At 43.8% G+C, this 25,835-nt stretch overlaps 1 protein-coding gene across 1 annotated transcript in view; it reads right to left on the bottom strand.

Moving 5' to 3' along the window:
• The window catches only part of LOC120398546 (ATP-dependent translocase ABCB1-like), an 81,962-nt gene that overhangs the window by 12,877 nt on the left and 43,250 nt on the right, over positions 1-25,835 (bottom strand). The window contains exons 19-27 of the mRNA XM_039526058.1: positions 25,493-25,597; positions 21,811-21,888; positions 20,692-20,775; positions 16,951-17,154; positions 8,283-8,383; positions 6,176-6,316; positions 5,521-5,677; positions 2,838-3,035; positions 987-1,193 (exon numbers count right to left, since the gene is read on the bottom strand). Of these exons, the coding sequence (XP_039381992.1) occupies positions 987-1,193; positions 2,838-3,035; positions 5,521-5,677; positions 6,176-6,316; positions 8,283-8,383; positions 16,951-17,154; positions 20,692-20,775; positions 21,811-21,888; positions 25,493-25,597 (1,275 nt within the window). The remainder of the gene's footprint in view (positions 1-986; positions 1,194-2,837; positions 3,036-5,520; positions 5,678-6,175; positions 6,317-8,282; positions 8,384-16,950; positions 17,155-20,691; positions 20,776-21,810; positions 21,889-25,492; positions 25,598-25,835) is intronic.

The raw sequence follows: 25,835 nt of genomic DNA, 5'->3' as shown, positions 1-25,835 counted from the left end.
AATAAATGGACACAAATCTGACATCAGGAATCATAACATTCAAAAACCAGTGGGAGAACACTTCAACCTCTCTAACCACTCAGTGACAGACTTGAAGGTGGCAATTTTGCAACAAAAAAACTTCAAAAACAGACTCCAAAGAGAAACTGCTGAACTTGAATTAATATGCAAACTAGATACTATTAACTGTGGCCTAAACAAAGACTGGGAATGGTTGGGTCATTACACCAATTGAATCTATTTCCCTATGTTAAGTTCTCCTCACACCTTCTATGGGCCATCTTAATTATCACTTCAAAAAGTTTTTTTCAAACCTGCTAATGATAGCTCATCACAATTGATTAGACTCTTCCTGTTGGTATGCATACTTCCACCTTTTCATGTTCTCTGTATGTATAAATTTCCCCTGTCTGTGTGTTCCATTCTATGCATCCGAAGAAGTGAGCTGCAGCTCACGAAAGCTCGTGCTAAAATAAATTTTTTAGTCTTTAAGGTGCCACAAGTACTCCTGTTCTTTTTGCGGATACAGACTAACACGGCTGCTACTCTGAAACCTGTCATAAAGGTTAAAATGTACTTGAAATATTTTACCTTTCGGATAAGACTAAAACTGGAGAAAGTTTCAGACAAAAAAGGAAAAAGAATTGGCAAAGTTTATGAGGAAATGAAAGTAAAGGTTTAGAATCAAATGTCTCCTTAATAGTTGTTATATAACATCACTGTGGTAGAGGAGAACAAGAAAACTGGAGCTCAGATTTTGCATTTGAATTAGCTAATTATGACTGCGTCTGTGTTAATACATATTGCAAGTTACATTTTTAAACATCAGCTTACTATTTTCCTCTGAGAATTGTATCCACAAGAAAATAAGCTTTAAAAAAAACAACAACACAAAAAGCAAATTGTTTTGCAGTAATGGGAGTTGCTTAGATAGGTCACAGTGAATATTTACCCCACACTGAGAATTGAAAGACATTGTCATTTACCTCTGGGAGATTTTCTATGAAGGTGTGAATATTTGCTGCTTTAGCTGCCTCTTCAACTTCCTCCTGACTGACAACCCTACTGTTGTCTCCATACTGGATATTTTCAGCAATGTTGCAGTCAAACAAAATAGGCTCCTGGGACACAATACCCAATTTGGACCTTAACCATTGCAAGTGCAAAGACTTTGTATCTAACCCATCTGCAAACTAGAAACAGAAAAAGGGAAAAATCATTCCCTGCAGAATGCAATACTCCTCCTCAGGCATACAACGTAAATGTGAAACACCAATCTGTAAAAATTCTCTGCCCTGTGTTAGAGTTACAGTAAAAGTAAAGTGGTCAGTGAACCACTTCTGATCAAATAATAGATGATCAGATCTTTCATCTAAAATTGAACGGAACCAAAACTCTGAAAATTCAAAAGAAGTTCAGATAACCTTTTCTTCTCAGAAGTATTTTTTGTGGATGTCTGCTCTGCTAGCTTCTGTAATAGATGTGGTATTGCCAATCTATAATGAGATGTGCCCACAGAATTTACTGATTTCAGAGTAGACAGAGAGACAGGCCAGTCCTCGCTTACAGACAGCCTCCCAACCTGAAGCAAATACTCACCAGCAACCGCACACCATACAACATAAACACTAACCCAGGAACCTATCCATGCAACAAAGCCCAATGCCAGCTCTGTCCACATATCTATTCAAGTGACACCATCATAGGACCTAATCACATCAGCCACGCCATCAGGGGCTCGTTCACCTGCGCATCTACCAATGTGATATATGCCATCATGTGCCAGCAATGCCCCTCTGCCATATACATTGGCCAAACCGGACAATCTCTACGCAAAAGAAACATTCAAAAAACAGTGGGAGAACACTTCAACCTCTCTAACCACTCAGTGACAGACTTGAAGGTGGCAATTTTGCAACAAAAAACTTCAAAAACAGACTCCAAAGAGAGACTGCTGAACTCGAATTAATATGCAAATTAGATATGATTAACTTAGGTTTAAACAGAGACTGGGAATGGTTGGGTCATTACACTAATTGAATCTATTTCCCTTTAAGTTCTCCTCATATCTTCTATGGGTCATCTCAATTATCACTTCAAAGGTTTTTTTCTCCTGCTGATGATAGCTCATCTCAATTGATTGGACTCTTTCAGTTGGTGTGCATACTTCCACCTTTTCATGTTCTCTGTATGTATAAATATCTCCTGTCTGTGTGTTCCATTCTATGCATCCGAAGAAGTGAGCTGTAGCCCATGAAAGCTTATGCTGAAATAAATTTGTTAGTCTCTAAGGTGCCACAAGTACTTCTGTTCTTTTTGCATCTTTACTGAGAAAGTCTGTTTATGAGCTTCTTAGACCGAGATGGTTGAAGAGCTCCAATAAGAATCCACATCTTTGGGCATTTTTTCAAACATCCTTTGACTCACCATCTCTAGGCTACTGTTCTCGGAGCTCCCATCATCATTAATAGGACTTGCATCAAAAGTCTCATCAAGTGATTAATTAGACCTCAAATTGTGTCATGTTAACATGACTAGAGGACTAGTGACAAGAGTTACATTATGGGAAGTATATTCTAATGCCCCCTCCAATATATCAAATCAACAAAGAGATGCAATCTAGTGATCTAAAGCCAGGACAGGGAGTCAGAAGATCCAAAATTCTACTCCCAGCTCTACCTTAAGCAAGTCCCAAGTCTTCTCTGCAGTACCTGGACCTGTAACAATACTTCTCCACCTCAAAGGGGCGTTGTGCAGATGATTTAATGTTTGTAAAATACTTTGAAGAACAGTTCTATTAGCTCTAAGCATTAACAGCTTTACAAATCTCTTCTTACCACTTGTCCTGCCATAGGGTCATAAAATCTCTCCAGCAGCTGAATGGATGTGCTTTTGCCACAACCACTGCTCCCCACCAAGGCTAGCGTCTGTCCTTTATTAACCTTCACGCTGAGTCCTTGCAAAACTTGAGCTTCTGGTCTTGTAGGGTATACAAAGTGGATGTCCCTGAATTCAATGTCACCATCAAACTGAGTCTGGAAACGGTAGAAAATATAAATGTATGACAGAAGACCGGTCTATCTTGTACAGAAGCATCAAACACAACTCAGTATGGTCATTTAAACAAAGGCGTTGACTAGTCAGTTGGAAATGGCATAGTATTATCAAACCCAGAGCATTTTTGTCAGTTTATTATTGCTTAAATATGCAGTGACATTGGATTGGTATCTTCTGTGTAGAGCAACTCCTTCTTGAGTGGTCCTTTTCTGCATCTCTCTCTCATTTATATCATTCCTTTTCAGCCTGGTTCACAAGGACTATCATTACTTTAGGTAAGTAAACAACCCTAACACCTCTCTTTTATGTCATCCTTGCATATAATCCAGACACTATCATTGTGTGTGGAAAACATAGTTCCTGCCAGGGCCGGCTCCAGACCCCAGCACGCCAAGCGTGCGCTTGGGGCGGCGTCCCGCAGGAGGGTGGCAGGCGGCTCTGGTGGACCTCCCGCAGACTTGCCTGCGGAGGGTCCGCTGGTCCCGCAGCTTTGGTGGAGCATCCACAGGCGTGCCTGCAGGAGGTCCACCAGAGCTGCGGGACCGGCGACTGCCAGAGCACCCCCCGCGGCGTGCCGCCCTGCTTGGGGCGGCGCAAATCCTAGAGCCGCCCCTGGTTCCTGCCCCTGGGAGTTCACTCTCTAATAGTGTAATTTCAACACACAGTACACAGGATGAACATAGTACAAGGTGAACATCAGATCTCAGATTGGGTTAAACATTTTTACTTTGGTGGATTATTCATAGTTTTCAAGGACAACTATGTTTTAAGTGTAGGTTTGAATAAGGAAAGGGTAGTCTCTTTTATGTAGGAAGGGAGCTCTGAGTATGAGGTAGCAAGGAGGAAGACTTGAAGACAAGAGTGAGTGAAGGCGATGTTAGGAGAGACTGTGGGAGCCTCCTCTGATGCCTGGGGGATGGGACAGCTCCAGGACCACAATACCAGCACTGTCAGTACAATGGGCTCTTACAGCACCTAGAGAACTGGACTTTCAAGGTTTAAATTCTTTGGGCCAAATCTTAGCTTCACTGAAGTCAAAGGCAGCTGCTTCACTGGCATCAGGATTTGGCCCAGAGTGGTTTCACTTTCAATTAACGTCTTTCTCCACAAGAAGATATTTCCCCTGGAGCATTAGCAGACTGGGCATGTGGAGCTGATTCAGGAAAGTAGTCAAGCACATGTGTGACTTAAAGTTGTGCCCATGAGTTACTGGCATGCTTACAGTATGTGCCTGAGTCCTTTTCTGAATCGAGGCCACTATCCAAAAGCTAGAATTCTAAAGCAATTTCAAGTTTCTGAAAGGCTGGTTCTGCTTGTAAAAGCATTTATGGAAAGCACTGAGAGACAATATGAAATCTGTTCAGTTTACAAATACAAAGATAGTTTCTAACTGTCAACACTGGACTTTGAGAGACAAGCTGGATTCTTTCCACCTCATGTATAATCACCAGGAACAAAAGGTTCTGCAGGCCAAATTACGTCTTCATTAATACTTGTGCAACCCCTTAGACTTGAATGAGGTTACTCAAATGTTGTGTGCAGTGTTGTTACAGCCGCATCCGTAGCAAGATATTAGAAAGTCAACGTAGGTGAAGTAATATCTTTTATTGGACCAACTTCTGTTGGTGAGAGAGAGAAGCTTTTGAGCTTATACAGAACTGACGAAGAGCTCTGTGTAAGCTCGACAGCTTGTCTCTCTCACCAATAGAATTTGGTCCAATGAAAGATAGTAACTCACCCACCTTGACTCTCTGTTACACAGATGTAACTGACTGGAACTTAGCAAACAAGTCTGCTGATGATGCACAAGAAGGAATAGAATCTAACTCACTCTCCCCCTCAGCTGCATAGTTTACAGGAGTAAAAAGCAGTGAAAACACACTTGTGTTGCTAAAGAAAGCAGTTTAACTCTGGGCTTGTCTTCACTACCAGGGAGATTGACACTGCTGCAATTGATTCAGCAGGTGTCGATAGCAGAGTGCTCTCTGATCAACTCTGGTACTCCACCGGAATGAGAAGAGTAAGGTAAGTCGATGGGAGAGCATCTCCTGTCAACACAGCACAATGAAGACACTGTGGTAAGTTGACCTAAGCTACATCAAACCCAGTTACATTATTCATGTAGCTGGAGTAGCGTAACTTAGGTCGATTTTTCCCGGTAGTGTAGACAAGGCCTCAGAATACACCCAATGAACAGAACAGGTGAATGCAATGTCATTCTTCCAGTCATTTTTTAGAACAGAACCGCACTTAAAAGTATTCTGTTAATTTCTCAAGCAAAAAGGTGTTAAATGGCACTGGGCAAATATAAAATTATTAAGTTATTGCTGTCAAATTTTACCCTACCTGTCTGGTCCTGTCTTCTGTGATATTGCAAAAGGCAATTTAACAAGATTAATACAATTAAGGACAATGCAGTACCTCCAGGTTTGTTCGTTTCAAGGACTTTCTGAATGGCCTTACCAGTTTTGTACCCTCTTCACTATAGTTGTCAATTAAGGGTTTCCGATCCAAAAGCTGAAAGATTCGTTGGGCAGAAACTTTAGCTTTGCCGAAATCTGGTGCCAAAGAAGTGGACAGCCCAACATGTGTAACACCAGATAGAACTGAAAAAAAGACTCTGAAAACCAAACACAAAACATCTTTCAGTTCATCTAAAGAGACTTTTTATTGTTAATAAATTACAAATATTGTTTTCCTTAGTTAAAACAAACAGACTTAACACTATCTATAAATCTGAGAATTGTGACTGTTTTAGAACTTTATGGCTTAGAAAAATTACACACAAAGGATTAGAAACAGAGGTTTAAAGCTTCAAATATTTGTATGGGTGACTAATGGTATGTAATTTCTCCCCGCAGAAGCATTTCACAAAGCTCATTGTCTGCAATGAAGTGTCAGCAGTAAAAGTTTCTCCATAGTAAATAAACTGAGACAGGCTCTGTACATGCCAACAGACCTGTTTCAATGTTCCTCTCCCAGAAATAACCCTTCTGCCTGAATTGAGCTCCTGAACAGATTCTAAACTGCTGGACCTCTTGCACTATTGCCTCAGTAACTAGACTATACACAATTACCATGTGTTGAAATCACTGCCTTTGGACTGATGTGTACTCACATAAATACATTTTCAAAGTTTGCATAACAATTAGCAATGAGCCATCCCCCGAATCTGAAGATTGCTGCCTGAAGAAAGAAGATTGCACATAGGGCTATTCCATAGGTAAGTCCATATAGGGGGGCTTTTGTTCGAGAGTCCCTGATAAAAGAAAAGATTTATGTTAAAGGAAAAAATTGTCATGAAATGCCAAGAGCAGAGACTGGCTGGGAGAAGGTCAGACCTTTGGATTAGGGATGGCAAAACCTATACCTCACTCACTGAAATAATACATAATAATAATTAATAAAGCTGCATGCTAGGGCCTCCATGAAGGTGCCTCTGGAGAGAACTTATGGCAAATGAGATCCCTTCATTCCAACTAGCTGTTTGTTGGATAGAACCTTATGATAAAATTACCTTTAATACTCAAAACATTTTAATACTTGAATGCTGGTTTCCAGAATAAATTTTTATGGATGACCAAAGCAATCTGACACAAAACAAATTGATAATTTCGATAAGTCTCTTATGATCTTTGAATGCTTGAATTTTTGGAGAATTTGGATAAATGTAGTGGTCACCATAGAAAAGTCAATGTCTACAACACAGCATAACTGAAGCACTGCAGATATTGCCTATTCTGAGTGCAAGAGGGGGAAAAGTAACAACTCAGAGCCCACTTTACACTGGTAACTTATAAATGGTGACCAATGTTGTTGTGTGGGATGGTAAAACTGGACCACCTTAATTATGTGCAGATCTTGCTGTGACAAAGAATCTGGTCCTAGTTCTGACAAAATGATTTTTCAAGAGAAAATGCAATTTCTGAACATTTGAAATTTTCCATTGAGAGAAAAGTAACAAAATATTTTATTCTGGGTTGGTTTGACCTGAATTAAAATATTTCTGCTTTGCACCCACAGCCATGTGACTCCCATAATGCATTATGCCACTCAGTCAGAGGGGAGACCACACTGCATCATGGGAGATGTAATCCAACTAGGGAGCCCGGCCCATAAGAGAGGCAATGTTCCAAAACAGGGAAATGCAGTTTAATGTTGAACTAGATAGAAACAAAAATTTTCAGATCAGTTAAACAAAAGAAAAAATTAATATTTCAAATATTTGGAAATATAAATATTTTGTTTGGAGAAAAAATACAAAAATGGAATGATTTGCCATTTCTACATTTGCCATTTAGAAATTTTTCTAAAAAAACTTTTTCTGTGAAAAAATGTGATATATTTTCACATTTTGTCCCACTTCAGGGCAAAACAGAGTTTGAAATATTAGAATTTCCCACAGGATAGAAATTCAGATATTCACTCATCTCTAGTGATCATATATTGTTAAAATGTTTTCCAAAATAGTTTCACTATAAATCATAATATTGTGATACAATGACCTGTCAGGACTAGAGACAAGTGCTAAAGCTGAAAACTGCATTTCTCCAGTGAAATATAGATTTTTTCCCCTCATACTGATGATGGTTTATCGAATATTGAATCATAAAACTGTCATTGGCAGCGGACTATCATTTTCAATCCCTGCTTTTCCTTAAAACATACTTAAGAGGAAAGAAACAAAATGGATGGTAGATCATTTCATTTAAATAAAATGGAGACTAGGAAAATGTTGGACATATTTGGATATTAGAAATTAGACCCTGCAGTGGTTAGCTTGTAGAGTGTGACTGAAAAGGTCACAGGGGGAAAAGAAATGCACCTTATTTCAAGACCGGCAAGTCCTTACTCAGTACAAATCATAATACACGGTGACGTTATGTAATATAAAGTCTTTGCCACGTGACCTATGAAACTCATTCTGCTGCAGTACTTGTGAAGAAGTAAACATCCCATATTCATGTTAACAAAAAATTTATACCAGGTCATTACATTCTCTCTCTCACAGAAATATTACATCACACACAATAGCATCTAAGAATGTATTTTAAAGAAACTGAGTAAATACATTTTACCCTGCCAAAATCTTTTCAAATCATTCATGTGTTTAACATTTTAGTCTGCAAATTAATGTAATATGACTAAATCTTGAGTTGTTTTAAATTAAGAAAATATGTATTCATTGCTTTTAAAAAACAGAATTGTTTGAGAGCAAATCCTACCTGTATGGATCATTCAGACTTGCATTATATCTCTCATAGAATGCATCTTCACTACTTAATGAAGCCACAGTTCTTATATTTTCAACCACTTCCGTTGAAATCTAAATGGGGAGACAAGACGAATATGAAATATTCTCTTATGTCTGGGTCTACTCCCACCACTATGTAGTTAGCACATCTCTAGCACTTTTCATCTTTCACTCTCCAAGTGTTTTTCTTTTAAAAAAAGGAGATTAAGTATCATTCTCAGGGAAACTGAGGCACAACTATTAAATTATTTGCCTACGGTCACAGAGTGGTCTTTCTACTAAGCCAACATGGCTGCTATGTGATTCCTAAATACTCCTCCCCCATGTGTAAATTTTGTTGTACAGCAGCATTAGCTGGCACTATAGAAGGCATTAAAAGGTAAGAAGTTGCTCCTTGCTCTGAGTACCCATATCCCAGGCAGCAGCTCACTGGAGGGCTGCATGCTACCTTGGTTATGCAGCCTGAGCGCCACATTGAGCAGGAGTCCCCACACTCCTACTACCCACCCCCAGTGGGGACTCCTGCTCCTGCTTCTGCCAGGCTTCCGCAGCCATGTGCCAGTCCTACCCTGTGTACTTCTCCTCCAAACCAGGCCCTTCCCCCACATGCTTTGGCCAGCACTGCCACAGGGGCGACGTGTATCTTAACTTTTCATTTTCTGGATTTCAGATATTTAAATTTGCATGATCTTTAGCCCCCCCTCCCAATCCTGGGGGGCAAGGTGAGAGGCTCAGACACTCCAAGAAGAGCAGGATCCCTAGATCCCAGCTCACATGGAGGAGCAGGGCTCTCCCCAGATCCAAGCACACACAGAAGGGGAGAATTCAGGACTGACAGCCCACCCCCAAAACCTCAACTTCCTCTGCCACTCCTCACATTCCCCATCCTCTCCCCTCACACTCCCCCAATCCCTACCCCCCACACTCAAATGACCCCATCTTTGGACTCGCTCTACCCTACACTTTCATGACACATAGCACATTTCAAGACAATCTGTGTAAACACACAGATTTTAGCATGCTTAGTAGTCATCCTTTAAACAGGAAGGGCTTCCCCACCCTAGCCAGAGCAGAGCTGGTGCTCAGTTATAATGCTGTATACAATTAGAAGGCCAATGGAGCAGAGGAGCTCCACACATCCATCAGCATCATAATAGTCTCAGAGAGCTGTGAAGTGGCCCATTCATCTCAATGAGATGTTCTCAGCTGAAAGTGAACACCCAGTCTGAATCCAGCCAGAATCTAGCTCTGAGGAGGGTGACCAGACAGCAAGTGTGAAAAATCAGGACAGGGGTGGGGAGTAATCGGCTCCTATATAAGACAAAGCCCCGAATATCGGGACAGTCTCTATAAAATTGAGACACCTGGTCACCTAGCTCTGAGACATATGAACTGCTCCATTCATGCCAGTGGGTTTTCCCATTCCCCCTCCCCAGGACTGTAGAGTTTCTGACATGCCCATTCTCAGCTCCTCACCCCTCTCTCAGCAGTGTGTTCTTGGGCCATGCTCTGAGCATGCCTGTTCTAAGCTTCCCACTCAGAGGACCCGCACTTCCCTGATCCAAGCTCACATGGGGAGAGGCAGAGAGAGGGGGCCAGACTCCCTTAGAGGGACAAAGCATCCCAGATTCCAGTTCATGTGAGGAGGTAGGGAGAGGGGCTTAGATGTCCCCAGAAAGCAATGCCTACTGCAGACCCTGGCTCACAGGAGAGGGGACATGGAAGGCAGATAGATCCCCACGGCTGGGGAAGGCAGCTTCAGAGCCTGGCAAACAGAGGGGGGTTAGGTGCAGGGCTCAGTCACCCCCAGAGAGGCAAGCGCCCGCCCAAAAAAATTCCACCTCACATGCAGAGGGTGGGGAGAGGGGCTAAGACTCCCCTAGAGAACTAGGGGGTCCCCCAGATTCAAGCACACACACAAAAGGGACAGAAGGGGAGAATGTGGAGCTGCCCCTATTGCCCCCAGACCCTGTGCAACAAACCCCCATGTCTGCTTCCCAATATCCATTCCCCAAACCCAACTCCTCTATCACCTGTCCCCATTTATCTCCCTCCCCATAATCCCCCCTCTTCTCCGTGCAGCCCCAAACCCCTCTCACCCCATTCCCCTAACTCTTCCATCCCATAAAATGCTCTCTTGCCAGCAAGCATTTGCACGCCTATTTTTTTAAAACAAAAATACTTTGATGACATTACACCCCTCTCCAAAATAAAAGCCTGATAGTAACAGATTTTAGCAACATGCCAGCCAAGCTTTCCCAGGTTTTCAGCAAAGGGGACCGTGAACTGCCACTAGCTGGGGGAGTTCAGGAACAAAGACTGTGCATCTCTTCAGTCTATCCAGCTGCTTTGACCATATTCTACCTGCAAAGCCTTTGGGGTTCGCTTTACATACGTGCTCAATGTAACTTGTGGAGTGCTTGATCTTTACTCAAGAGTTTAAGTGGATGGCCAAACTCTCTTGCTAATAATGTTCTGAATCTTGCTTCCCCCAAGTGGCTAGTGGATGCCATGCTTTCTCTGGGGGGAACCCTCAAGTGAGTGAGATCCTTGTGCCAGGATCAGACCCATGGTCTGATCTCTAGATGTGGGCAAAAAAAACATTACTAGAACGAACCTTTAGAAAAGCTGATTATTTGGTGGGAAACGATATCTCATGAACCCGTTGGTCAAATAACCCCAAATTTGGATCACTACACGTATCTTGCACAGGGCCGCCCAGAGGGGGGGGCAAGAGGGGCAATTTGCCCCAGGCCCCGTGCCCCACGGGGGCCCCCACCAGAGTTTTTCAGGGCCCCTGGAGCAGGGTCCCTCACTCGCTCCGGGGGGCCCGGCAAACTCTTGCAGGGCCCGGCGCTGGAGTTTCTGCCGCTCCCGGTCTTCGCCGGCGGGGGATCCTTCCGCTCTGGGGCGGAAGGACCCCCCGCCGCCGAATTACCGCCGAAGACCGGGCTGCACTTCTGTGGCGGGTCCCGCTTCGGCGGTAATTTGGCGGCGGGGGGGCCCCAACGCGGGTCTTCGGGGCACTTCGGCGGCGGGTCCAGGAACGGAAGGGCCCCCCGCCGCCGAAGACCCCGGGCCCCCGGAATCCTCTGGGCGGCCCTGATCTTGCACCCCCATAAGGTTCACCAATTTATAGTGGTGCACCTGAGGAGATGGCGGGGCAGGGTTAATGACCCAAACTTGACATCTGTTGAGCCAGACATTCTGGAGATATAAGCCCTAAAACAGCCATTTTTTAAAAAAAAGTTTCTAGCTGGTGGGTGTTTTTAAAAAAATAACAAAAAGCAAAAACTTAGAGCTAAAACTGTAGAGCTAGAGTTCATAGGTAGATACTAAGGACTGGAAGATGAATCACAAACCACTGGATGGCTGTGAACTCACCCTTCAATTAACACTACTAAAGATAAGTTAATTACACACACACACACACACACACAAGTCAAAAGGAATTTTGAACTGAGTGGCTGGAGATTGCTACAATGTGCGAGTCATAGGAGGTGATTTCATTTTGGGAGAAATGCAATCAAAGCGTTTGGGTGGAAAATTGGATGTGTAAAATTTCTGGGAAATAGGGTTGCCAAACCTCCAGGATTGTCCTGGAGTCTCCAGGAATTAAAGTATCCGAGGAGTAGCCATGTTAGTCTGTATCCACAAATCCACCAGACTCCTCATTGTTTTTCAGGAATTAAAGATTAATCTTTAAAGATCGTGTCATGTGATGAAACCTCCAGGAATAGGTTCAACCAGAATTAGCAACCCTGCTGGGAAGGGGGATTGGGGTAAATAGGAATAGGTGGTAGGGGAGGTAAGAGGTTCAGGTGATGGAGGCACATGATCCCCCAGCTCTGCCAGGGCACCCCAGCCCTGCACCGCAACCCCCTGTGCCCCGTCTGCCAATAAACAAGCCATCCTGCACCTCAACCTTCCTGCACCCCAACCCTCAGTTTGGTCTTGGCATCCTAATCCCCTGCATCCCACAGTTGTCTTTGCACCCCAACCCCTCATGCACCCCAACTTTCCTGTAGCCCCAGCCCTTCCAGTGTACCCCAACCTTCCTATATCCCAGTTCTACCAATGCACCTGACCCGTTGCACGTCCCAGCTCTGTTAATGCACCCCAACACTACAGGAAAGCTACTGGATGCACATTCATGGGGAAATTGGAGGGTTCATGCCTGACCAGAAACTATTACAAGCTCTGACACCTCACTGTTCTTGGAGATGGGGTACATCTATCAGAAAGGGGTCAGAGGATTTTTCTCTCAAACATAAAATTGTCACTGTTTTGGAACACGAACCCTATCTGGGATTTCTCCCACCAGCCTGATACAAACTCCACCCTCTAGCCATTCTGAAACACGACCAGGAACACTATTCCACTGGAACACAGCTGTCCTTCACCCCAGGCACTGCATGGGAGTCAGATCAGAGGAGGGAGGAAGTGACAGCAATAGAAAAGTTTTCACAGGGAGTGAAAACTTCAGGAAGACATGTTCCCTGCTTGCAATAGGGAGGCCTCTGTATGGTAGTGGGGACGGGGGAATGCAGTGAATGGGTCAGAGGTATGGCGGGGGAGGTTTGCTGAAGCAGGGCCGTTGAGGCACAGCTGATGAATGTGTGTGTCAGGGGGTGCAGCTTGCTCAGTATGCTAATTGTGGAACACTATGTACAACTGCCTATATGGCCACTAGCTTCTAATACCACCAGAGCTTTTCCTGTTTTAAAAAAAAAAAAAAACCTTGGAAATTCCATGGCAAAGAATGCCGTTAAATGCACAGTTAAGGTTGCTTGGGGGTATCGTACAGCTGCAGAATGCTGTGTGGAACAAAACTCAAACTACTGAAAACCAGGAGATGCACAAGTCACGTTGTGCATCCAAGCTTACCTCTGCCCACTTTCCGCAGTGCCCAGTTAACACACATACCTTTGCTCTGCCAACCCCGCAGCTGCTGACATGCACAAGGTCTTCACCTTGTTTTACAGACCATTCTCTGTCACCCACAGGATTCCATCTAACAATATTACAGGACAAGAAAGAAAAAAAAAAAGAAAGGCTGCTCACCCCATGTTCCATCTGTTCCATATTGCTGGCAGTAGCGAATGGGAATTATTTACATATACTCCAGTTGCAATCAGGATTCTAGGTGTACCTACATTAAATAGTGGAAACAGTAGCTGGGCCTGCTTGGTAAGTGTCTTGGTGATGTGAGGATGTGTGGATCACTCTGAGGTATGTGAGAGAGCAATGCAGAGTTTAGGAAACTAGGACAGATTAAAAAGGATGAATATAGGCAAACAACACAGGAATGCAGGGGCAAGATTAGAAAGGTAAAGGCACAAAATGAGTTCAAACTAGCTATGGGAATAAAGGGAAACAAGAAGACTTTTTATCAATACATTAGAAGCAAGAGGAAGCCCAAGGACAGGGTAGGCCCACTGCTCAGTGAGGAGGTAGAAACAGTAACAGGAAACTTGGAAATGGCAGAGATGCTTAATGACTTCTTTGTTTCGGTCTTCACTGAGAAGTCTGAAGGAATGCCTAACATAGTGAATGCTTATGGGAAGGGGGTAGATTTAGAAGATAAAATAAAAAAAGAACAAGTTAAAAATCAGTTAGAAAAGTTAGATGTCTGCAAGTCACCAGGGCCTGATGAAATGCATCCTAGAATACTCAAGGAGCTAACAGAGGAGGTATCTGAGCCTCTAGCTATTATCTTTAGAAAATCATGGGAGATGGGAGAGATTCCAGAAGACTGGAAAAGGGCAAATATAGTGCCCATCTATGAAAAGAGAAATAAACACAACCCAGGAAACTACAGACCAGTTAGTTTAACTTCTGTGCCAGGGAAGATAATGGATCAAGTAATTAAGGAAATCATCTGTAAACACTTGGAAGGTGGTAAGGTGATAGGGAATAGCCAGTGTGGATTTGTAAAGAACAAATCGTGTCAAACCAATCTGATAGCTTTCTTTGATAGGATAACGAGTCTTGTGGATAAGGGAGAAGCGGTGGATGTGGTATACCTAGACTTTAGTAAGGCATTTGATATGGTCTCACATGATATTCTTATCAATAAACTAAGCAAATACAATTTAGATGGGGCTACTATAAGGTGGGTGCATAACTGGCTAGATAACCGTACTCAGAGAGTAGTTATTAATGGATCCCAATCCTGCTGGAAAGGTATAACGAGTGGGGTTCCGCGGGGGTCTGTTTTGAGATGGGCTCTGTTCAATATCTTCATCAACGACTTAGATGTTGGCATAGAAAGTACGCTTATTAAGTTTGCAGATGATACCAAACTGGGAGGGATTGCAACTGCTTTGGAGGATAGGGTCATAATTCAAAATGATCTGGACAAATTGGAGAAATGGTCTGAGGTAAACAGGATAAAGTTTAATAAAGACGAATGTAAAGAGCTCCACTTAGGAAGGAACAATCAGTTTCACACATACAGAATGGGAAGAGACTGTCTAGGAAGGAGTACGGCAGAAAGGGATCTAGAGGTTATAGTGGACCACAAGCTAAATATGAGTCAACAGTGTGATGATGTTGCAAAAAAAGCAAACGTGATTCTGGGATGCATTAACAGGTGTGTTGTGAGCAAGACACGAGAAATCATTCTTACGCTCTACTCTGCGCTGGTTAGGCCTCAACTGGAGTATTGTGTTCAGTTCTGGGCACCGCATTTCAAGAAAGATGTGGAGAAATTGGAGAGGGTCCAGAGAAGAGCAACAAGAATGATTAAAGGTCTTGAGAACATGACCTATGAAGGAAGTCTGAAAGAATTGGGTTTGTTTAGTTTGGAAAAGAGAAGACTGAGAGGGGACATGATAGCAGCTTTCAGGTATCTAAAAGAGTGTCATCAGGAGGAAGGAGAAAACTTGTTCACTTTAGCCTCTAATGATAGAACAAGAAGCAATGGGCTTAAACTGCAGCAAGGGAGATTTAGGTTGGACATTAGGAAAAAGTTCCTAACTGTCAGGGTGGTTAAACACTGGAATAAATTGCCTAGGGAGGTTGTGGAATCTCCAACTCTGGAGATATTTAAGAGTAGGTTAGATAAATGTCTATCAGGGATGGTCTAGACAGTATTTCATCCTCCCATGAGGGCAGGGGACTGGACTCGATGACCTCTCAAGGTCCCTTCCAGTCCTAGAGTCAATGAATCTATTAATCTATGTACCTCCAGGATCCTGTGTGCCTCAGAACAGTGCAGAATTGCGTACCTTATATCATTAGCAGGGCACAGGGTATTTTCAGTAGCGAGCTGCCATATGAGAAATCTAAGCATCTATTATCTATGCACACTCCAGGAAAAGTGAGTGTGCTCAGTGACAAATGAAACTGTACTGAAGAGTGGAGGATGTAGTTAGCTCTGCTTGGTAGGTGTGTTAGCGAGATCTGTGGATGACTTGGAGATGTGTGACAGAGCTGTGACTGAGATATGAGGAGATCTATGTGTGTGTGTGGAAAGGCAGGAGGTGCAGGTGTGCAGGATGAAGTATGTCTGAGTTCTATGTGGAATTGTGTAGCTTATGTCAGTAACAGGGCATGGGGCTTTAATTACAAAGGATATTGCCAGCTGTGAGGTGGAATTTGAAAGGATTCTAATGCTTTCAGGATGGCTAAAGGAAAGTGTAGGTTGAGATGGTATCGTGTATGTAACAGTAGCCCTACACTTAAGCTGGGAGGTGCGAGTCCCAGCTCGCATAGATGTACCCACTGTGCATAGCCAGGGTGGCATGAGCAGTGGCTTGAGCTAGCCGCATGAGTACAAACCCACCCAGACCCCCTGGGAAGATACTACTTGTGAGGCTCGCCCACTCCACCGTCCTAGCTACACTGCTCTTTTTAGTGCACTAGCTCAAGCAGAGCTAGCATGGGTATGTCTGTGAGATCTGGGAATCACCTCCCAGCTCAGATGTACCATCAGGGCATGGGAGCTGTAAAAAGCTGTAAAGCAGTTCTCACATTGTACATGTCTGATATTCTTTTGGGGAGTTGGAAAGTGTGAGAGTGTACACCACGATCTGGAACCTTCTGAATTTGTATAGTGACAAGGGCCAGTGAGAGTACATGCACAGTGAGGCATAGCTGAAAGAGGCTAGAGGGAAGCTAGCATGGTCAACCTTCCCCTACCCATTCTTGTCCTTTCATATTGTTAGATGGAATCCTGTGGGTGACATTGAATGGACTGGAGAAGAAAGTGAAGAGCTTGAACATTTCAGCAACTGTGGGGTTGGCAGAGTAAAGCTATGTGTGTTAACAGGGAGCACTGGGGAATTATTGAAAGCATTGGGGAATTCCTGATGTTCAGAACTTTGAGTTTTGCTCAACTCAAGCTTCACCAAGGGGACGACCTGCCACCAAGCAACCTTAACTTTGTGTTAACATAATTGTTTTGCCATTGAATTTCAAGGCAATATGAGTGTGTGGATTTTAAAGCAATAAGTAAAGTCATCCTCAACCTTAACTAGAGTGGAGCTAGCATCCCACTATAATAGAACGTCTCTCTTTATCACTGCTTTATTTAATGTATTTTCAGAGTAATTTCTGTAGACAATCATCACTGACCATGTTGTCCTCAAAACGATATAACATTATACCCATTTAGTTTATACTGGAGATCTTACTCTTCCGGCCTCTTCAAAAGCTTTTTGATCTTTTGAGGCACGACCAGCCACAGAGCTCAGTCGAATAGCACTTGCAGCAATAATGAAAGGAATGCAGGCCAGGATAAGCAAAGTTAATCGCCAATCATATACAAAAGCAATAATGATGGTGGTCAGAAGGGTACAGGCAGTCTTAGTGAACAAGCCAAGTCGGCTTCCAGTAGCCTATTAAAAGCAAAAGAGTCCAAAGTTAGAGTTAATTCTTGACACACTAAATAGAGATCAAATGTATGAAATCATTGTTCACTCAGGATCAAATATTCAGAGGGAGAACAATCATAAATGTTGTGCATTTAAAATGGACAGTTGTATATGCAAAAACCCATATGGACAATTACATACGCAAATACCCCTAGCTGTGGGTTAGGTTCAGGAAGCCTGATGAAAATGTGGCCACATGGGCTCAATTCAACAAAAAATATCAGGGTCCTCCTGTGCCACAACAAGGCACAGAAATCATGAAGAGCCAACAGCCTCTAATTTGGGGCATTTCAGTTATTGGGTGCCCAGCTTAAGGCATCTAGGGCCTGATTTTCATAGGTGCTGTATATCAGCTAAAGATAATGGAAGCTGCAGGTTCCTTTAATTAGCAGTGTTAGCAGCAGGAAATGAGCGTTCACACCAAAGAGCTCTTCTCTCCCTGAGGATCTGCACATCCATGTCATCAAGAAATGTAAAAGTGATGATTGGCACACGGGATCCGTATAAACTGTGACAATACTCATGGCTCAGCTGAGCAAATAGTGTATTTTCCAGCTGGGGGCCAAACTGGAAAATCGAGGGGGAAAATTGATTTGATTAGATCTGAAATCAGTTTTTGGGAGGGGGTGGGGGGTCAAATAAAAAATAATAATTTCAAATTGACCAAAACATTTTGGGTGACTAAAAACTCCCCCCATTCCTCCCCACACAATTTTTTTTTGTATTGATTTGGCCATTTTGCAAAGTGTTTTTCTCTTCTTTTTTATTTGGTCAAATTAGAAAATGAAATGCCATTTCAAAACAAAAAGTAGAAATGGCATATTTTAAATGTTCAAAATGAAACATTTAGACTTAAAACAAATCTCTCTTCTTATCTCTTTTGACTATTAGTCAAATTCATGAATAGATTTGGGGTTCCTAAAAATACCATTCACTGAAAACATGTTGGCCAGCTCTACTCATGCCTGCAGATGAAATGGAAAGTTTTGTGGAAACAATCCATCTTTCAAATATCGCATTGTGGACAAAGCAAAATAAACCTTGGGTGGGAAGTATGGTTCCTTCTTTGCTAGCCAGGGGCTTTCCTGTCCTCAAGAGACTTTTGTGTTCAATAAAATTATAAAACCAAACCAATGCCAAGATGAATTATTGCCATATACTCTAGGGGCTTACACATAAAGATCACTTTGAGACTTCAGTTAGTACAATATACGTCTGCCCACTTACTTAGCAGTAGCCGTGTTAGTTCCAGGCTATAGGAGAGAGAAGGTAGGTGAGGTAGTATCTTTTATTGGACCAACTTCTCTTGGTGAAGAAGACCTAAAGAAGAGCTCTGTGTGAGCTCGAAAGCTTCTCTCTCTCATCAACAGAAGTTTGTCCAATACAAGATATTACCTCACCCACCTTGTTTCTCGCTCACTGATATGTCTTTGTTCTCCAGAGCAGAGATTCTCACCCTTTTTCTTTCTGAGGCCCCCCACACAGGCTGTAAAAACTTCATGGCCCATTTGTGCCACAATAATTGGTTTTCTGCATATAAAAGCCAGGGCCAGCATTACGGGGTAGCAAGCAGGGCAATTGCCTGGGGCCCCATGTCACAGGGCCCCCCATGAAGCTACATTGTTCAGGTTTTGGCTTCATCCCCATGTGGTGGGGCTCAGGGCCCTGGGCGTCAGCCCCATGAGGTGGGGCTTTGGCTTTCTGCCCTTGGCCCCAGTGAGTCTAATGCTGGCCCTGCTTGGCGGACCCCCTGAAACGTGCTCGCAGCCGGTTGAGAACCACTGCTCCGGGGAATGCAGTGTTCTCATGTTCATTTTGATCTATTAAGCTTTTTCATAGTTTGGATCCCATGCACCTGTTTTACATTGACAGCTGGGATGATGGACCTTATCCTCAAGAATTAAGTTGCAGTTTTTAAAGATTCAATTGTACGTTCAGTCAAATCTTTGATAGATTCCCACTCTGTGCTGGGCAGTAAAGAGGAGATGGGAGGGAGTAGGAAATCTAGTGAGTCTGAGGATCTAGTGTACTTGTGGCACCTTAGAGACTAACAAATTTATTTGAGCATAAGCTTTTGTGGGCTAAAGCCCACTTCATCGGATGCACAGACTGGAACATACAGTACGAAGATATTTATATATACAGAGAACATGAAAAGGTGGAAGTAGCCATACCAACTGTAAGAGGCCAATCAACTGAGATGAGCTATCACAGTGGTTCTGAAACTTTTGTCCTGGTGACCCCTTTCACATAGCAAGTTTCTGAGTGCAACCCCCATTATAAATTAAAAACACCTTTTTATATATTTAACACCATTGTAAATGCTGGAGGCAAAATGAGGTTTGGGGTAGAGGTTACAGGTCACAACTCCCCATGTAATACCCTCATGACCCCCTGAGGGGTCCTGACCCCCAGTTTGAGAAACCCTGAGCTATCATCAGCAGGAGAAAAAAAGACTTATAGTTGGTATGGGTACTTCTACCTTTTCATGTTCTCTGTATGTATAAATATCTTCTTGCTGTATGTTCAGTCTATGCATCCAATGAAGTGGGCTGTAGCCCACGAAAGCTTATGCTCAAATAAATCTGTTAGTCTCTAAGGTGCCACAAGGACTCCTGATCTTTTTGTGGATACAGACTAACACGGCTGCTACTCTGAAACAAGAGGATCTAGTGAGTCTAGTGAATCCGGGAGCTAAGGATTGATTTATTTTTTAAGACAAGTGAAGTAGAAATTAAATTTTATTTTAAACCATTGAATAAATCAGGAAACTTATTACTCTTTGCTCATGAGCGAATTTATTTTAAAAAGTATGACTGATTTTTTTCTGCAGAATTTTTTTGATGGGGTCGTGTGGTGGGGAGGAAAGGGGAGATTGGCAAATTCTGCAGAATTGGCCACTTACATGCAGGATTTTCAGTGGCTCCTATCCTACCCCACTCCCCAAAGTCACACAGTCCCTTGTGCTTCTGCCATCACTGATACTCTGTATTAATGACAACTCACTTCACCCCAGAAAAGCCCATATAAACAGGCTTCCTGTGTATGAAGTGTAGTGGACAGAGCTGGGAAGAACAAATCTACCCACATCAACATGAGCTCAGGGCATTGACTGCAATGCAATTCTCCCACAACTACAGCCTCTCCAAGCAACCAAAATGGGGCTTTAGGGCCACTTGATACACTGAAGACTTTGCTCCATCAGGCAGTTTAAGTGGTGCAAAGTGCTTACACTGGCCCTTGGACATGGCTTACTTTTAAAGTTACTAAGTTGTTTACTTAGTTGCTTACAACAAGGAAATGGAAGGTGTAAGAACATCTGCCAAAGTTTGGTAATCGTCATAAATTGGGACCAGTGAAACTGTTTCCAAGACTATTTAAATGTGTCAGAGAGACTCTAGAGTAGATTTACCAACTCGTTTTCCAAAATAACTTCATCCTCCCTTGCCAACACTGCAATTCATAGTTGCAAGCAAAACGTAAAAACAAAAACAAACATACCCCTTTGACTTGTGAAGCGTCCGTAGCTAGTCTGGTTAACAAAACCCCTATGGCATTTTTAGGATCGTCGTACCAGCCAATCTCCTGCAAGGGAACAGACAGTTTCGTTATTTTTGCTTTTGCAAGTGAAATGTTCTTACCGTAACTCAGACTGGTCAGGGTCATTAGTACAATGTATGGACATTTAAAGCTTGACTAGCACGTGTGCGGGGGGAAGAGAGAGAGACAACATAAGCACTAAGATACTCACTCTTCTTCTGTGATGAGCAACATTTGTCAGATAAACTGAAAACAATCTTAAAATAAACTATTCTTACCCGCAGAACATTTGGGTTTTTTGGTAATTTTCCCTCTCCTCCCCTATCCCCTTAGAATGCTCCTGTGCATATGCAGAACCCTGTGATACCAAGCGCTACCAATGGGTGTGCAGGGTGCCTAAGTGTTCACCCACAGAGAATCCTCAGCAAGGAACAAAGAGAGGTGTGTCCTTTCCCAGGGATCCATCAGGAGGGAGTATCCAAGGACAGTCATGTTGCAATAGTATTATTGTAAATCAGTCCTGATCCAGCTGGTCATCTTGACTAGAGAAACCACTCTAGTGAGCAAAGATAATGCTTTGAGAACCTACACCTGTTATGATATGGTCCGTTTGCTATGGAGTTGGATGCAAACAGACCTAAACCTATTTATCTAAACATTTATTTCATGACCATCAGGGTCAGATAGAGATTTATCTTCTGTTTTGTTAATCTTTGCAAATATACCAATGCACTCAGATACATGCATGTTTTATACACTCTTCAGCATGGTTAATATTGAAAGAGATGGCATCAAAATTAGACAGCTCTCCTACCACCACTGAGTTAATTTGCACATGCTTTTGCTTTATTTTGTTTCGCACATGTGCTCAGAGATTTGCCGCTTGTGCAGTGTTGAAGTGTCACTAAAAGGATGGGTTCTCTCGAAGCCATGTTGGAGGGAGGCTCTACACAGGCTGTATGGAACCAGGAATTTTCATGGTGTTATACAAACATCAGCCCACAAAAGCCACCTGGCTCACATGGCAGGAGTGCTGCATATTTGCTGTCTATCGCTCTGACACAGAAATGAGGCCCATACCTGCTGAAGCAATGCTTTGAATGACAAAGTTCGCAATCTCTTGGTCAGAACTTCCCCAGACTTTCCAAACATGAATCCCTGAAAAGGGAGAATGGGAAATACAACAGTTGAATTGTATGTGCTGGGCTGTACAGTCATATTTAGAACAACCTGTTGTATATGTGATGATATTTCAACCGTTCAGCTACACAATTTACAGAACCTACACAGTGTTTTGGGAGATGGTTTCAGATGTTAGTTTAAAGCTGGTGAAAGGTACCACACACATTCCTGGAAACTGAAGTTTCATCGTACTGCCCCACCCACATGCTTCCGCAGCCAGCTGCAGAGGTCAGCAGTGGAGTCACCTTCCCTGCTTACTCATTCCTTAGCCTCACTACTCACACTGCTATCTAACAGTATGGTCTCCTCACCTCAAAAAAGATATTCTAGCACTAGAAAAGGTTCAGAAAAGGGCAACTAAAATGATTAGGGGTTTGGAGAGGGTCCCATACGAGGAAAGATTAAAGAGGCTAGGACTCTTCAGCTTGGAAAAGAGAAGACTAAGGGGGGATATGATAGAGGTATATAAAATCATGAGTGATGTTGAGAAAGTGGATAAGGAAAAGTTATTTACTTATTCCCATAATACAAGAACTAGGGGCCACCAAATGAAATTAATAGGGAGTAGGTTTAAAACAAATAAAAGGAAGTTCTTCTTCACACAGTGCACAGTCAACTTGTGGAACTCCTTAGCTGAGGAGGTTGTGAAGGCTAGGACTATAACAATGTTTAAAAGGGAACTGGATAAATTCATGGTGGCTAAGTCCATAAATGGCTATTAGCCAGGATGGGTAAGAAATGGGGTCCCTAGCCTCTGTTCGTCAGACGATGGAGATGGATGGCAGGAGACAGATCACTTGATCATTGCCTGTTAGGTTCACTCCCTCTGGGGCACCTGGCATTGGCCACTGTTGGTAGACAGATACTGGGCTAGATGGACCTTTGGTCTGACCCAGTACGGCTGTTCTTATGTTCTAACAGTGCCGACTGGGGCGGTATTTTTTGTAACATACACACCAATGTAGTGGAACTGAGCTGTGCCCAAATGCATTCCCCCTAGGACACAGAACGGTTAGCAGCAACTTTCAGGCATTGCTGTTCTGGGCTGCTTTGTAACTAGCAATTGGGAAGGGTAAGGCTCTGTATTCCATACCAGCCACTTCAGCTATTCAGTGGCTTGGCTCTGGAACAGTTTCTAAGAAACACAGTGAATACAAAGTTGCATTATGTCCCCAACATACTTCTCAACGACAGGGCCGCCCAGAGAGGGGGGCAAGTGGGGCAATTTGCCCCAGGCCCCAGGCTACACAGGGCCTCCCACGAGAATGGCTGAGGCTTCCTCCCTGGCCCCAGCCCGAGCCCGTCTCTGCCCCTCTCCTGGAGCCTCAGCGCATCCAGGAGCGTCCCTGAACAGCGGTTCAGCATGGCTGCGGCAGGGCCCCTGAGCTCCACCCCACTCAGAGCCGCATGGTTAGGGGGCAGGACTACGAGCTTCAGGCTTAGCTCAGCTCCCTCCGCTCAGCCTGGAGCTCACAGCCTCGCCCCCGACCACGTTGCTCTGAGCGGGGCGGAGCTCAGGGGCCCTGTCGGAGCCATGCTACCGCTGTTGAGCAAAGCTCCTGGATACGCTGAGGCTCCGGGTGAGGGGGAAGCCGGGGGGGGGGGTTGGCTAAGGGGCAGGGAGTCCTGGGGATAGGGAGGGGGCAGAGGTTGGGGGGATGGTCAGGGGACAGGGAATGGGGGGGTTGGATCGTGGGCATTCTGGGGGTCTGTCAGGACTCAGCGCGGGGGGGTGGATAGGGGTTGGGGCGGTCAGGGGACAGGGAGCGGGGGGGGTCCCAGGGTGGTGGTTGGGGGGAGTCTCTGGGGGACAGTGAGGGGACAAGGAGCAGGATGGGTTGAGGATTCTGAGGGGGGTGGGCAGTCGGGGGGCAGGAAGCAGGTGTGGGTCAGATAGGGGGCAGGGCCAGGCTGTTTGGGAGGCACAGCCTTCCCTATCCTAAAGCGCATTCAGCAGTTTGAGGCTTGCAGAAGAGCCAAGCTGTTAGCTTTTCCATTAGGGCAACCATCCCTTTCACTTCTCAAATGCCAAATTATAGTCTATATTTAATTTTAGTGCCATAGGGAGATTCATGTCAGGGGAGGGTAGCTTCATTTAAAATTAGCCACTGAGGGAGGGATCACATGAGAAGAGCAATATCCTTCCCAACCCTACCAAGGGAGACCCCCCCCCCCAGACCCTGCATTTACTGAGGCTTCAGAGGGGTTAACTCAGTGGTTCTCAAACTTTTATACTGGTGACTCCTTTCACATAGCAAACCTCTGAGTGCGACACCCCTCCTTATAAATTAAAAATACTTTTTTTATATATTTAACACTATTATAAATGCTGGAGGCAAAGCGTGGTTTGAGGTGGAGGCTGACAGCTCGCGACCCCCAGTAATAACCTCATGACCCCCTGAGGGGTCCTGACCCCCAGTTTGAGAACCCCTCGGTTAATTTAATTTTAGCACCTGTGTCCATTCACAGGCATATGCTATTTTGAGCATTTCAGTTTTCACAACATAGGCTCATCCCAGATTCTGGAACAAGCTCAAATGCTCAGTTCGTGGAGTATGTACATAAGCTATACTAAAGACAAACCCATAGTAACTGTCTCCAGTTTGTGAGGGACCCCATGGAGCCAGTCTCTAGGAAACAGCTAAATGCATGGAGGTTAAGTCCATTAATGGCTATTAGCCAGGATGGGTAAGGAATGGTGTCCCTAGCCTCTGTTTGTCAGAGGGTGGAGATGGATGGCAGAAGAGAGATCACTTGATCATTACCTGTTAGGTTCACTCCCTCTGGGGCACTTGGCACTTGGCATTGGCCATTGTCGATAGACAGGATACTGGGCTGGATGGACCTTTGGTTTGACCCAGTATGGCTGTTCTTATGTTCTAACCTAAATTAACCCAAAGTCATGGAGACAGAAGCCAGCAGAGTATCAGAACCTGGGAAAATCTCTGACTGGATGGGCTCAGGCATTTGTTCAAAAGCTGAGGTGGTTCAAAAGTTTTGGATTTTTTAAGCAGAATTTTTTTATTGTTTCTTTAAACAATCAAACACAGCAAGCAGCAAATATTTGGCCACACACTTCTGAAACCCCAAACCATGTTCAGGTTTTGGCAGACTAATTTTAGCTTTTCAATTAAAAAAACCCCAACAAATTTTGAAGGAAAGCAGACATTGTCCATGATTCTTTTCGCCTTTTTAAAAAAACCTTATTTTTCGATCCAGGAAAAGTTTTGATGGAAAATATTTGTCCAACCCTTTTAATGAGCTTTAGTGCCTTTTAGCACTAGCTGATGCTGAGAACCAGTGATACCTTGTAAAGAAGTTTTCTCAAAACTGGGTTTGTGCCGAGATGCAGAAGGTTTATTTTTCCCAGGGCCGCCCATGAGGCAATTCGCAAGGGCCACCACGAGAATATAGTATTGTATAGTATTGCAAATTTTTTTATGGAAGAGGCCCCTAAAATTGCTTTGCCCCAGACCCCCTGAATCCTCTGGGCAGCCCTGCTCAATGAGATCTGAAAATCTGGACCATAATGTATATGACCAGATACTCAGCTTTCACTTTTCAATGTAGTGAAGTTTACCTGGATGATGTGTGTTACTAAGCTGATCACTGCCAGGACAAGAAACATTAGAGAAAGCAGCGTGGTGTTTTTGCTCCTTTTTTCAGGATCTGTTTCTTGAAAAGCCTATGTAAGAAAAGCACAAAGTGAGAATCAGTTACAATAGCTCAGGAAACACTGTAGAAACGATTGAACTTCACCTTCTCTCAGCTCTTCCCCAGCACCTGAACTCTGCTACCTCTCAGCTTTCTGCTGCTGGCCAGGAGGTCACTCCACCTCTCCCAGCTGACCTTCCTCTCATCAGCTGCTCCTTCTCCAACCCTCCACCAGATCCTCCCCTCATTTGCCAGTGAGCTGCAGTTCC

This window comes from Mauremys reevesii, linkage group 2 (assembly GCF_016161935.1).
Source record: "Mauremys reevesii isolate NIE-2019 linkage group 2, ASM1616193v1, whole genome shotgun sequence".
NCBI classification, from domain to species: domain Eukaryota; kingdom Metazoa; phylum Chordata; order Testudines; family Geoemydidae; genus Mauremys; species Mauremys reevesii.
This window is presented reverse-complemented; position numbering and strand designations above follow the sequence as displayed.